A 12389-nucleotide genomic window follows, 5' to 3' on the forward strand; every position below is an offset into this window, starting at 1 on the left:
AACAACCAATCCCATGCATGCATTGCAAGCATGGACATCAAAATCAAGTAACTTGTGGATTTTGATCTAATCCTCAGTTCGAACAAGATTTCACGCAGAGCGGACACAGCAGCACGAATGCGCTGGTAGTATTTGTAACCGAAAGCCATCCCATTGGCGGTGGTTGCCCATTGCTGCAGATCATTAAAATGGTGGCGTCCTACTGAAAAGTCATCGAGTGGCCGTCGGACAATAACAGTACGAAGTGAAATTTCAACGCAAGGTTCCGTTTGGTTGTAGTTAGTTATTGAAATAGAGCTTTTTCTGAACAGAAAGAATTGATTGCAAAATTGAACTATTTCGGCGTGGTAGCTTGGGTGTTGTTAGTGATTCCATGCATTAGAACAAAATTATTGCCTCATCTCCCTTCGATGCGCACTTGTGATTCTGCTACCGAAGGACAACTTTCTGTCGTCGCAAAACGATTAGGTTTTGCACTTTGAAGCTCGATTTGGAAAAGATTCATCTCGGACCATTTCCATTTCATTTCCAATGACTGACAGAAAAAAACAAGAATCTAGTCAGAAAAGTACACTTTCTGCCGACGACAGCCAAATCAATAAAGACACTACTTTAGAAGAAAACTTCTACAACAATCACCCACCGGCGACCGTCGCTCAGACCGACAGACGCTAAGCGATTATGTTTTGTACTATGGTTCAATTTATTTTGCTACTCTTTTCAACAGAACGAACTTAGAATCATTAACAGCTAATAAACAAATTCAGAGTTTTGCTAGCAATTTTCACAAGATTCTTTGAATTCTCTTTGAAAAGTCTCTCTCATGCTTCGAGAATGCTATCTCTTAAATCCCGATCAAAATGGCTCGCCCGCGTTGGCCAGTAGCTTTTGTGTGTCTAATGAAGTAATCTCATTAACCCTACCCCTTCGTTAATCGTTAATCGTGCACATAATATTTACAACCATATCAGATCAAAAAGGGGCGGGGCTAACGGGTTTATTTTACTGAACACAAGAAAGCTGCTTTCCGACTTGCGCGTCATTTTGATCTGAATTCCGCAGAGAGCGGTCGAACAGCGCGGACACAACAGCACAAAGGCGATGGAAGCAGTTTAAACGGAAAACCAGCGTTGATAGCGTCCGTTGCGAAATTTATTTCCGGAAGTGGCGTCTTAGCTAATCGTCATCTAATGCCCGCGGACACAAATAGCACGAACTGAAATTTCAACGTAAGGTTCCGACAAGCGTTTGGTTGCAGTTAGCTATTGGAAAAGCACATTGGATAAAAAATTGGTTCTTCTCAGAACCAGCATGGACTGTTTCGGTAGAATCGGTGTTTGGCGTGTTAGTTTGGTGGAGGTGAGTGATTCCATCCATTCAATCAAATTTATTGCATCATCTCCCCCCGACGCGCGCTTGTGAATCTGCTACCGAAGGGTAACTTTCTGTCATCGCAAAGCTATTAACACAGATAACAGACATTTAGGCTAGAACCAATTTTATTGAGAATCTTGTGTAAACTTTTGAATTGGTCAACTGATTGCAGAAGTACATACGGACCCAACTGAATTTTTTTCGGGAATCTTTCTAGAAATTTATTCAGTAATTCATGCAGAAATTCTTTCAGCATTCAGAAATTACAAGAGTCAAGTACGAGACACTGTACGAGTCAAGTACGAGACATCTGTCAAGATACAATTAAGTGGTGGAATTCAATGGGATTGTATAAACTCGTCTTATGACAAGTGATATTTTTTTGTTAAATATCTTGGCTGTGCATATGCACAGCACATGTTCCGAAATGGACAAATTGATAAGAAATTTGCGAAAAATAATTCACGTGACTTGGAGCGACGATGAAACTTTTATGCCCAAGGAAGTCGAGACAATTTCCAATCCAAAAAATGCCTAGACCGGCACCAGGAATCGAACCCAGCCACCCTCAGCATGATCTTGCTTTGTAGCCGCGCGTCTTACCACACTTCTAAGGAGGGCCCTGGAGTTTTGTATGGTGTTACTAAGAGAAAAAGGAAGTTCCGGAGAATTCTACAAAGGGAATTAATGACGTTATTTTCTAAATTATTCTGGAGTTGAAAGAATTTCTGTAGCATTTTCAGAAGAAATTCCTTTAGTAATTTCAGAATGAATTCGAAAATAAATTTCCATGAAATTAGTGACTATACGTTACATAGGTACCTAACGGCATCCGTACTCTCAAGCAATGTCGAATACGTATAGGATACGCGGTAGCATGACGCGAGGCTTTCTTTCTTAGGGCACGTTCTAGTTGTCCGTGAAAAGACATTTGACGAATTTCGCGCCAACCCTTCTATGGGGCTGGCAGCACCATCTCAGAATCGAATGAAACTTGGCGGGCTTAAAGATATGGTATTTCTAAGCCACTCTGCATACTTAGTTTTTCAAAAATTGTCAAGAGTAACATTTGATGAGGGCCTAATTTTTTTTCATGGATTTTTTATAAATCGATGTAACTCAAAAATGACAAGACCTACAAAATAATGTTGTATGGCGGACTGTCGTGAAATTCCCAGAAGTTTTTTGGAAAAATATCCAAAAAATAAAATACCGATTTCTACACTGAAAAAAATTACTTTTAAAAATTAAAATCAATATTACAAAAAACCTCATCTCAGAAATCGATGAAATTTTTTCTGCAGATAGGTATTTTAATTATCTAACTTTTCTGGGAATAATGTTCCTGTGACATATTTAAGGAAAAAAAGTTTTTCTAACAAAAACTTTTTTCATGTTCATATTGAGTGAAAATTTATCAGCGTGTTTTATGCCTACAGCGCCAATTATAGGTTCAGCAGCCTATCATCAACCAACGACACATTTTGGACGTATGAAAATTTGTTTGGGAAGCAATTTAGCATAATCTAACATAATTGGGGACCAACATTTGAAAAGGGTTTATGTTTTATTTAACTTTTTGTATCAAAGTAACTTAAAAACAATTACAAAAAAATAATTACTTTGGAAACGGGCAATGTTGCCGAAACGAAACTGAAGTGATATTTAATTGTAATAGTGGAGTGGAAAAGAAGATGTTGTTTTCCAGCAAAGGCTAACCACTGAACGGTGTAATTTAGAAACCGTTGAAAGGCCTGTAGATGATTTTGTATCGTATTTTATTGAAAAAATTGATAAACTTATAACTTATGACATTATTTGCAAACAATAATACACTTGTACTGTTAGATTTATCTGAAAATTATTTATTCATTATCCGAAATGCTGCTCAAGGTTGGAATAATTCCCAGGCAACAATACATCCATTCGAAGTTTACTTTAAAAGAAACGGTTAAATAGAAAACGTTAGCTTTATTAATCAGAAGTAATGAGCCATGACGCAATAGCTGTTCACTTATTCATTTAAAAATTAATTGACTTTTTGAAACAGTCGATCAATTTTACAAAAATTACTTTTGTGTCTGGGTGAGCTGCAGCACATTATAAAAATAAAAGGAACTTTGCAAGTCTGTGTAATTTAAATTCAAAACATGGCACTTTTTTACAACATCGCACGGAAAAGGCCCTTGCGAAGCTATTGGTGGCACTCTCAAACGAATGGCAAAACGAGCAACTCTTGCCAAAGATTATGGAAATACTATCAAGACTCCTCGGGAGTTGTACGAATGGGCGAATGGGCACGTTTTCAATCAAACAAAAATATCACTAAATTACATTTCTGTTATATCACGTATGAGCAATACCGCCATCGGGGGTGGCAATGGGTCTGGGGGTGAGAATGGGTCATCGCTCTCACCGCGAGCATGGAGGGCGTAGAGCAAAATCGTTCAAAAAGGTCTCTTATATTTTTGTCTTCTTGTCCTCAGATACATCCATTCTACAAGCATTCTAAGTAGTTGAAACAGTGACCCATTCTCACCCCCATTTGACCCATTGTCACCCCGACGACGGTACTCAACAAAAGTTTTATGAACTTTTCAAAAAAGCAAAAACTATAATTGGCACACAAAAGCTTCATTCTTTTATGTCAATAGCTTATATAAAATCCTGGCTAAAAATATTCCAACTCAGATGAAGACCCAAAAGTCTTTGAATTGTTCGACTAAGTTTACAAATTAAATTGAACAAATAAAATTGAAGAAAAAATTAAAAAAAATGCGGAAAATTTATTATTCTTTAAATATGCGTTTACCGGAAATCCCCCTAATGAAATTACCTATCGAGCTTCATCGTTTGGAATCAAAATGTTTATTTGATAAAAAAAATCGACCTCTAATTTTTATTTTTGCTAAACCAAATTTAAACTTTACATTCATTAATTTATTTTCTCGGTGAACGAAACGCTCTTTTATGTTTCAGACTTCATAGTTCAGACAAATTTACAATAGTCCATCAAACATCATAATTTTGTAAATCTGGTCATTATAAGCAATGATATAAGCAATCTAGGAAAATATACGCCCTTTGCAAATGTTGGTCCACATTAATGTTAGATTATGCTAAATTGCTTCCTAAACAATTTTTTATACTTCCAAAATGTGTCGTTGGTTGACGATAGGCTGCTGAACCTATAATTGGCGCTGTAGGCATAAAACACGCTGATAAATTTTCACTCAATATGGACATGAAAAAAGTTTTTGTTAGAAAAACTTTTTTTCCTTAAATATGTCACAGGAACATTATTCCCAGAAAAGTTAGATAATTAAAATACCTATCTGCAGAAAAAATTTCATCGATTTCTAAGATGAGGTTTTTTTGTAATATCGATTTTTATTTTTAAAATATATTTTTTTCAGTGTAGAAATCCATATTTTATTTTTTGGATATTTTTCCAAAAAACTTCTGGGAATTTCACGACAGTCCGCCATACAACACTTTTTTGTAGGTCTTGTCATTTTAGAGTTACATCGATTTATTAAAAATCCATGAAAAAAAATTAGGCCCTCATCAAATGTTACTCTTGACATTTTTTTTTTAAACTAAGTATGCAGAGTGGCTTAGAAATACCATATCTTTATGCCCACCAAGTTTCGTTCGATTCTGAGATGGTGCTGCCAACCGCTGGTCGAGTTAGCGCGAAATTCGTCATTTGTCCCCGAAGCACGGCAGCTGGAAAACGGAGTTATCTTCTTCTTCTTCTTATATGGCTCTACATTCCAACTGAAACTTGGCCAGCTTTTCAACTTAGAGTTCTATCAGCATTTCCACAGTTATTAATTGAAAGCTTTCTATGCCCGCCATTGCATGAATATGTATCTTGTGTGGCAAGTACAATGGATACACTATTGCCCAGGGAGTCAAGAATGTTTCCCACCCGAAAACATCCTGGACTGGACCGAGAATCGAACTCGCCATCTCCGGATTGGCAATCCTACGCCTTTGCACGCAAGGCTAATTGGATACTCCAAACAGAGTTATACAGATAGCATTTCTCTCTGTAACGTTGTTTATCGTTGCGATTCAACTCACTGCCGAGCGGGTATGACATTCTGCTGTATGCAGATGACATTCTCCAACCAAAGGGTTGCACCGTAAACTACAGACTGCCGTCAAAGTCGTCGTCGTCGATAATGCGTCAAGAGTTATCGGCAATGAAGTCGCAAGTATTCTACTGCAGCCTGAATGTGCGACGGGAACATAGAGGATATCACCATCGATCGAAAGGCCGTGCCCAGGAAAAATTGGTCATAAACCTAAATCGGACACTAGCATTAATCCTTTGTTACCATATTGGATGCTCGATGGAACGAATTGCAAGAATAATTGTCTATCAGAAAATGTAGTATTGCACTAATCCATATAACCATTAAAACGATGAACATGCATGCAACATGCAATGCTTAAATGGCAATGACTTGTGTTCACCAAAAATCGTGGACTTGAATATACTACAGACCAAATCCTTGGGGCCATTACTGAAGCATATATTCCATATATACTGGTAACATAAATTTGTCTGCTTCGTTAAGAACGGTACTACATCTACCACTGCAGTGCACTGTTCGCTTTGTTCCCTTATTTTAAAAAAGTGATGAATAATCGAAATTAATAACAAGTAAAATAGATACTTATTCAATATGCACCAAAATCAACTAAGATAGCAATTAAGTTCCTCCACACGCAAAAAAAAGCGTTCATGAATTCGTGAACTAACGAGTTCACAGTGTATTTTTTCATGAACAACAGTCACGGATTCGGGAACACAGTCACGTTTTCTGGAACGTTCTGGAAAACGTGACTGGTGTTCCCAAATCCATGAATTAAATCACGGTGTATTTTTGCTGGTTCACGAATTCAGGAACGCTTTTTTTGTGCGTGCATAATTACAATGGCTGTAAACGACTTCCGCATTAGGGATCATACACTAATTACGTAAGCATTTATAGGGGAGGGGTGGGTCTTCCCATATGCTCCATATAAATAAAAAAATACTACATGGGGGGAGGGGGGCTTGAAAAAATCCCAAAAAATGCTTACGTAATTAATTAGTGTACGGCCCCTTATTTATTATATTTTACATAGCTTTGTATGCCATTTGCTTCTAATGCAATTCCTAGTCTAGTGGTGTAACGACCGGTACAATAACACATTTTCTTCTCTCCATCTACCATCCACAGGTTTCCACCATCACTGAAACCGACCTTCCCTTGCGATGAAGGGTTGGTTCGATGCATTTCGAGACGACGGAGCTCCCACTCTGTACTCGTTCTCAAACCGAACCCCAGTTACCGGCGATGTATCGATTGTGGCCGTAAGCGTCTTGTTCGCCACTATCTATCTGGCATTTCTGGTCATCTTTCCCGGTGTTCGAAAGCAGGTAAGCAACGCTTCTAAGTGCAGCCATCGAATTGCATAACGTGAACTTTTATTAGTTGCGTCTCATTACTGACGCATGCTTAGATACATCTTCGAGGTAGGCACAGTGGTTTCTTATAAAAACTATTCTTCACACACTTCCTCCCTTAAGGCTCTGTCTCGTTTGGAGAATTAAACTCAAATTAAATTGAAAAGTGACAGCTTAATAATTACCTATCGGCAAGTATCGAATCATTTTTGATCGATGTCTTGTTAGTATTGCTGCGTAGCGCCAGCCATTCTCATGTAATTTTTATAATTTCCAAACTATTACTTTTAAGTTTCATTCTCCAAATGAGACAGACCTTAGGCGTAATTACACTATCAAGCATAATATTAACATTTTCTCATAAAATAAAATCAGGATAGTTTGATTCACATTAAAACAGTATAGAAAACCATTTTTTTAATAAACACACCCTAAAAAAGTTAAAATCTATTTTTTTCATAACTTTAACGCTATATTCATAATATAACTCTGACGCCACTTTGAGTTCACACGAAAAAAAAAGTCAAGATTTAAATATCATTGCATTGCAGTGGCGAGAAAACACGGTCATCCACCCAACATATGTAGGTAGGTAATAGCGCCACTTCAGCAAACAACAATACCATTTGCATTGAACGATCGATCTGGCACAATTATCGCGCACACGCGAGAAAAAAGCCAATTTAAGCACCTGTAATTACGATGCGGTCACAAACATTTCATCATGACCAAAATAACCCATCACGCGGTCTGCCGACAGTGTAGTGATTTATGAGTTCACGAGATTCGGTTGTTGAACCCGCTCTCCTTCGATCACAACTTAAAAAAAAACTTAGGGCAGGCTATTGCGGTTTGGCTCACTCTTAAACCACAATTGCATCATTAAGTAAAATTTCAACTAACTGTATCGTTAATTCTCTAGTGAGCACACACGATTACGGAGGAGTTTTGGGATGTTTAATATTTCTTTCTTTGGTTTTTCAACGTGTGTCGGGAATGGGATCCTGCCGAGAATACCATCCGTAACCACTCGGTACACTTAGTGTACGAGAAAGTCAAAAATATTATTCCATGTGTTTTTCATACAAAAAGTTCCTTACAAAAAAAGTTTCGCTAACGACTACCCCTACGTCTTTTTTTAGTCCTTCCAGAAGGCATTAAAACAAAATCCACCTGCTTATGGCTGCAAATCTGCGATTCCGATTACTTTTTCGAAAAAAAAGTCATTAATTTTGAAACATTGATAATGGGTATTCCTAAAATACACGGCAAAATGCGATGGGCTGGATACCAATTTCATACGTATGCCAAAAGAGCGTTAGCGTTAGCGTTGTTACGGTATACTTCGTAGATTGGACACTAGTGATACTCATGTTTCTTCTTCCTCTTCTTCTTCTTCTTCTTCTTCTTCTTCTTCTTCTTCTTGGCATTACATCCCCACACTGGGACAGAGCCGCCTCGCAGCTTAGTGTTCGCTAAGCACTTCCACAGTTATTAACTGCGAGGTTTCTAAGCCAGGTTACCATTTTTGCATTCGTATATCATAAGGCTAGCACGATGATACTTTTATGCCCAGGGAAGTCGAGACAATTTCCAATCCGAAAATTTCATAGACCGGCACCGAGAATCGAACCCAGCCACCCTCAGCATGGTCTTGCTTTGTATCCGCGCGTCTTACCGCACGGCTAAGGAGGGCCCCCTCATGTTTCTTATGGAATCCTTATTCAGATTGCTATCGGAAATCATGGTGGGGAGTTACCCTTGATTTCAATCTAAGATAAAAATGGCATAAGCATGAGGATTACTACTCCCGGCCACGCCCATCTTTACCGTAACTAGGGATAGGAAAGGAAAAGTTGTTGTAGAACTTACTTAACGAGAGGCCCCCGACTTGGCGACGCCCTCATAAGTTCTGCGGAGTTAGTGGTTGGGTAGGGTAAGGTAGGTCATGGAGGTTTGCCTCAAGCTGGCAATTCGACCCATAGACTATGTTGTTTACCTGTTTTTATTTAAACTCTTGCCAGCCGGCTGTCGAAAGAGTATACTAATATCAATTTTATTTACAGTTTATTCCTTAAATAATTTGCAGGCGATTTCTTAACCTCAATCTATCAACAACTATCCGTTGAACAAATCTGAATTTACTAAATTTGTACTTTTGGCTCAGTAAGCAAAACGATCCCTCTAGGTTCATCGAATACAAAAATCAAACCATGCATTTTAAAGATAATTATACTAAACATTCTACAAAGTTTTATTTGAAGTATTTTCGCGATTTTTGATATAAAATTCAATAGCTCTGTGACGTAAACGTCCTAAATGCACCACCACCAGAAAAATATTCACCACGCACTGATCTACCTAAACACATATCACACATAGTTATAGAAATGGTACTTCCTTTTGCGTTGTACGAATATGTTGCAATGTTGCATTTCACAAAGAACATGATCCTTCTCTTTTCTCCATTCCATCAAACATTTCACATTTCACTTCAATTTCAATAAAACACGTCACCGGACGAATAATATAAAATAAATAAATAAATGCATAAATCCATAAATAAATAGATCAATAAATAAATAAATAAATAACACAATCACCCGCGAGCGCGTCACTTGTTTGCGGTTTGTAAATCACTTGGATAACGGATTCAAAAGCTGTAGAACTGAACACTCACATAAAATCCCAATCAAAAATAAAAGTTGCCAAACCAATAGGTACCACGAGCATGGCCCAGAATCAGTGCCAGCCTCAATGTGCAACTTCACTATCTGCGTTCGATCACTTAGTAGCTTGTCAATAACTCACTCCAGAATCTGACTTTTAAAATGTGCTGTATGGCGGACCTCCAGTACGAAGGTTTTTCTACAACTCTGATTAATGGTTTGTTGTTACAATTCAACCAATAGAGAAGTTATTGCGCTAGTTGCAGTAGCTTAAACTAAATGATTAGAATTTTGTTATCATTTAGTCTATGTCACTGATACTATAGCTATAACTCCGTTACTAGTGGAATTCAAACAACCAACCATTTTGCAGAGTTGTAGAAAAACCTTCGCACTAGGAGTCCACCATACAACACATTTTGAAATTCAGCCTCTGGAACGAGTTACTGACAAACCACCAAATGATCGAACGCAAATTACTAAATGAGTTTTGTGAATAAAAACACGTTTCTCTCAAAAACTGGGCGTGTTACACAACATGTGAACACATGACTGAATTAAGCGAAGAAAAATCCTTTAAGTACACTGAAAATGGTTGAAGGTAGTGAAACACTGTTGACTAGTGTTATCGGCATAATATCAATTTTTATCATATTCTACAAAACCGATACGGTACGGTTTAACGGTATATACGTGTCACAGACAAATGCCACACATATATCCAATTTCATACGTATGCCAAAAGAGCATCAAGCACAATTAAAATAGAGAGAGTAGATAACACGGAAAGAGCCGTAGTTTCCGTGATAGGCCGTGTACACGATAGCTTATGCAGCTATATGATACTGCATTAGACGCAGGCTCACTTAGAGAATGCATCTCATTATCTATCAAGTATCAAGTAAATAAATATGAAAAAACAATGGGTTATTGAGGATTACGTAAATCTTCTGGGCTTCATTTGAAATTATTTCCTTTAATATATAAAATGTAGAATTTTGATATTAATTTAAAAACAATATGTACATGCAAGAAACGGAAATCACTGTACTTAGGAAATGTTTTCGAAAAATATTGTTATGTACCTAGGTGAATAAAATAATCAGCATTTATGAATTTCTATCTGAGCGATTCGTGAGCTGTGATTGCGAAGGTAAATCGCGTGAAGAGTTTGTACTTAGTAAGCATGAATTATAGGCAACTCATTGAAGTATTTAGAGCTCACGAGGGACGTCAGGTAGTTCGTGTTGAAAAGGAATATATCTGCCAAAGCTTCGCTGTGTATAAACAAAAAAAGAGTCAACTCCATACAAAATGAAAAATCTGCATTTGAAATTTGAAAAAAAAAATGGCAGGCCGCATCCTGGTCCAAAACTTACTTTGACTCATATAATGAGGAATGGCTTGACACAGAATTTGAATTAGAAGAATTTTATCATGTTGAGCCAAAGCCTAGGATATTCAAGGAAGCGTACCTGAAGAGAAAACAATTTACACAGAAAAGGCTTTATGATAGCTTTGGTGTGAGGGTCGATCAGCCAAGGCAAGGCGAAGCAGGATCAAGTACAACTGGGAACATTTGTCGTTTTCGAATCCAAATTAGGTAAAGGTAAGGTGTTAAGTAAAACATTAGATGTCAACGAAGAACTAATACACCGGTTCTGGAACATTCTGATCGTGATAAACTGCCAAAAGCCAATCAATCCTGAAAAGCAAGACATTTATTGCAAAGCAACCTACCGGTTATATTTGTAACTGTATGATTGGTATAAAAATTTTGCTACGCTGCATAAAGCCCTTGCCCATGCTGGGGATATAATAATTCATTCACCAGCACCGCTTGGAATGTTGGCTTAAGAAGCAGATGAGCGTCAACATAAGCACTTAAAAAAGTCGGACTCATCATGCCAGGAAATCTTTAAGAGAGGATAATTTACATTACGTTTTCATTCGTGCTATGAACTCGTAGGATCCTTTGATAAGCTTCCTCAACTTAGGTAACTGACTTCAAAATAAATCTAATCTGGAATATCCAGAAGATGTTCAAAGTATTTTAGTGACTTAAAGTTCCTGCAGTACAACAGATTCGAGTACATACAGAGAAAAATGCCCTAGGAGATATTGCAATCGATCTTGAAGAAGTAAATGATGATTTTGTTGAGCATGTTCATGTACATAATGATTAAATAAATGTTGTTGCAGTATACTTGTACATCTTGAAGCTTTTATTACATGAAGTTCGTATAGCTTTCATAGATTCATTGTATTCCCTTTACTTGATTAGAGGGTTAAGAGTCTGATCCAATTTGAAAAATCCTCCAAAGACAACCTGTTGCGCTTGTAGATGCAAAGGCCTGTATTTCGCGGAGTAGCAACTTTTCTTGAATGTTGTTGGCCGTGCAATACTGCAAAGCGATTCATTTCTGCTTTTAAAAAAATAGCTATTCTTGCTAAACATCGTTTGAAAAGCTTTTATTTGATTTAAATTAGGTCGATAAAATGTTTAAAAACTATTTTGTCTCCCCCCCTCTCGGATTTTTTTTTGCCAAAAAATAATATTTTGAGTTGGCAACAAAATAAAATTCGGATAATTTTGAGGATTTTCCAAACATTCTTTAACCAATCCGAGGAGTTTTTTTTTTTTTTTTTTTTTTCCTTTTTACGTTTATTTTTTACTAGCAGACCCGACGAACTTTCTTTCGCCTAAAATTGATTTATTATCTGATTATTTTTCGAGTTGTGAAGAAATTTCTGTTTCATTTGTATGGGAGCCCCCTTTCCAAAGTGAACCATCTTAAGAACCTTCCCCGGCTCAAAAACCTCTGAATACAAATTTTCACGCCGATCGGTTGAGTAGTTTCGGAGTCTATAAGGTTCAGACA

At 37.3% G+C, this 12389-nt stretch overlaps 1 protein-coding gene across 10 annotated transcripts in view; it reads left to right on the plus strand.

Moving 5' to 3' along the window:
* Positions 1-12389, plus strand: part of LOC134212018 (dual oxidase maturation factor 1) — a 317312-nt gene that overhangs the window by 235852 nt on the left and 69071 nt on the right. For all 10 annotated transcript variants that reach the window (XM_062689506.1, XM_062689499.1, XM_062689509.1 and 7 more), the window contains exon 5: positions 6612-6811. In XM_062689506.1, the coding sequence (XP_062545490.1) occupies positions 6647-6811 (165 nt within the window). In that variant the 5' untranslated portion in view covers positions 6612-6646. The remainder of the gene's footprint in view (positions 1-6611; positions 6812-12389) is intronic.

The sequence above is a fragment of the Armigeres subalbatus genome, chromosome 2 (assembly GCF_024139115.2).
Source record: "Armigeres subalbatus isolate Guangzhou_Male chromosome 2, GZ_Asu_2, whole genome shotgun sequence".
Lineage (NCBI taxonomy): Eukaryota > Metazoa > Arthropoda > Insecta > Diptera > Culicidae > Armigeres > Armigeres subalbatus.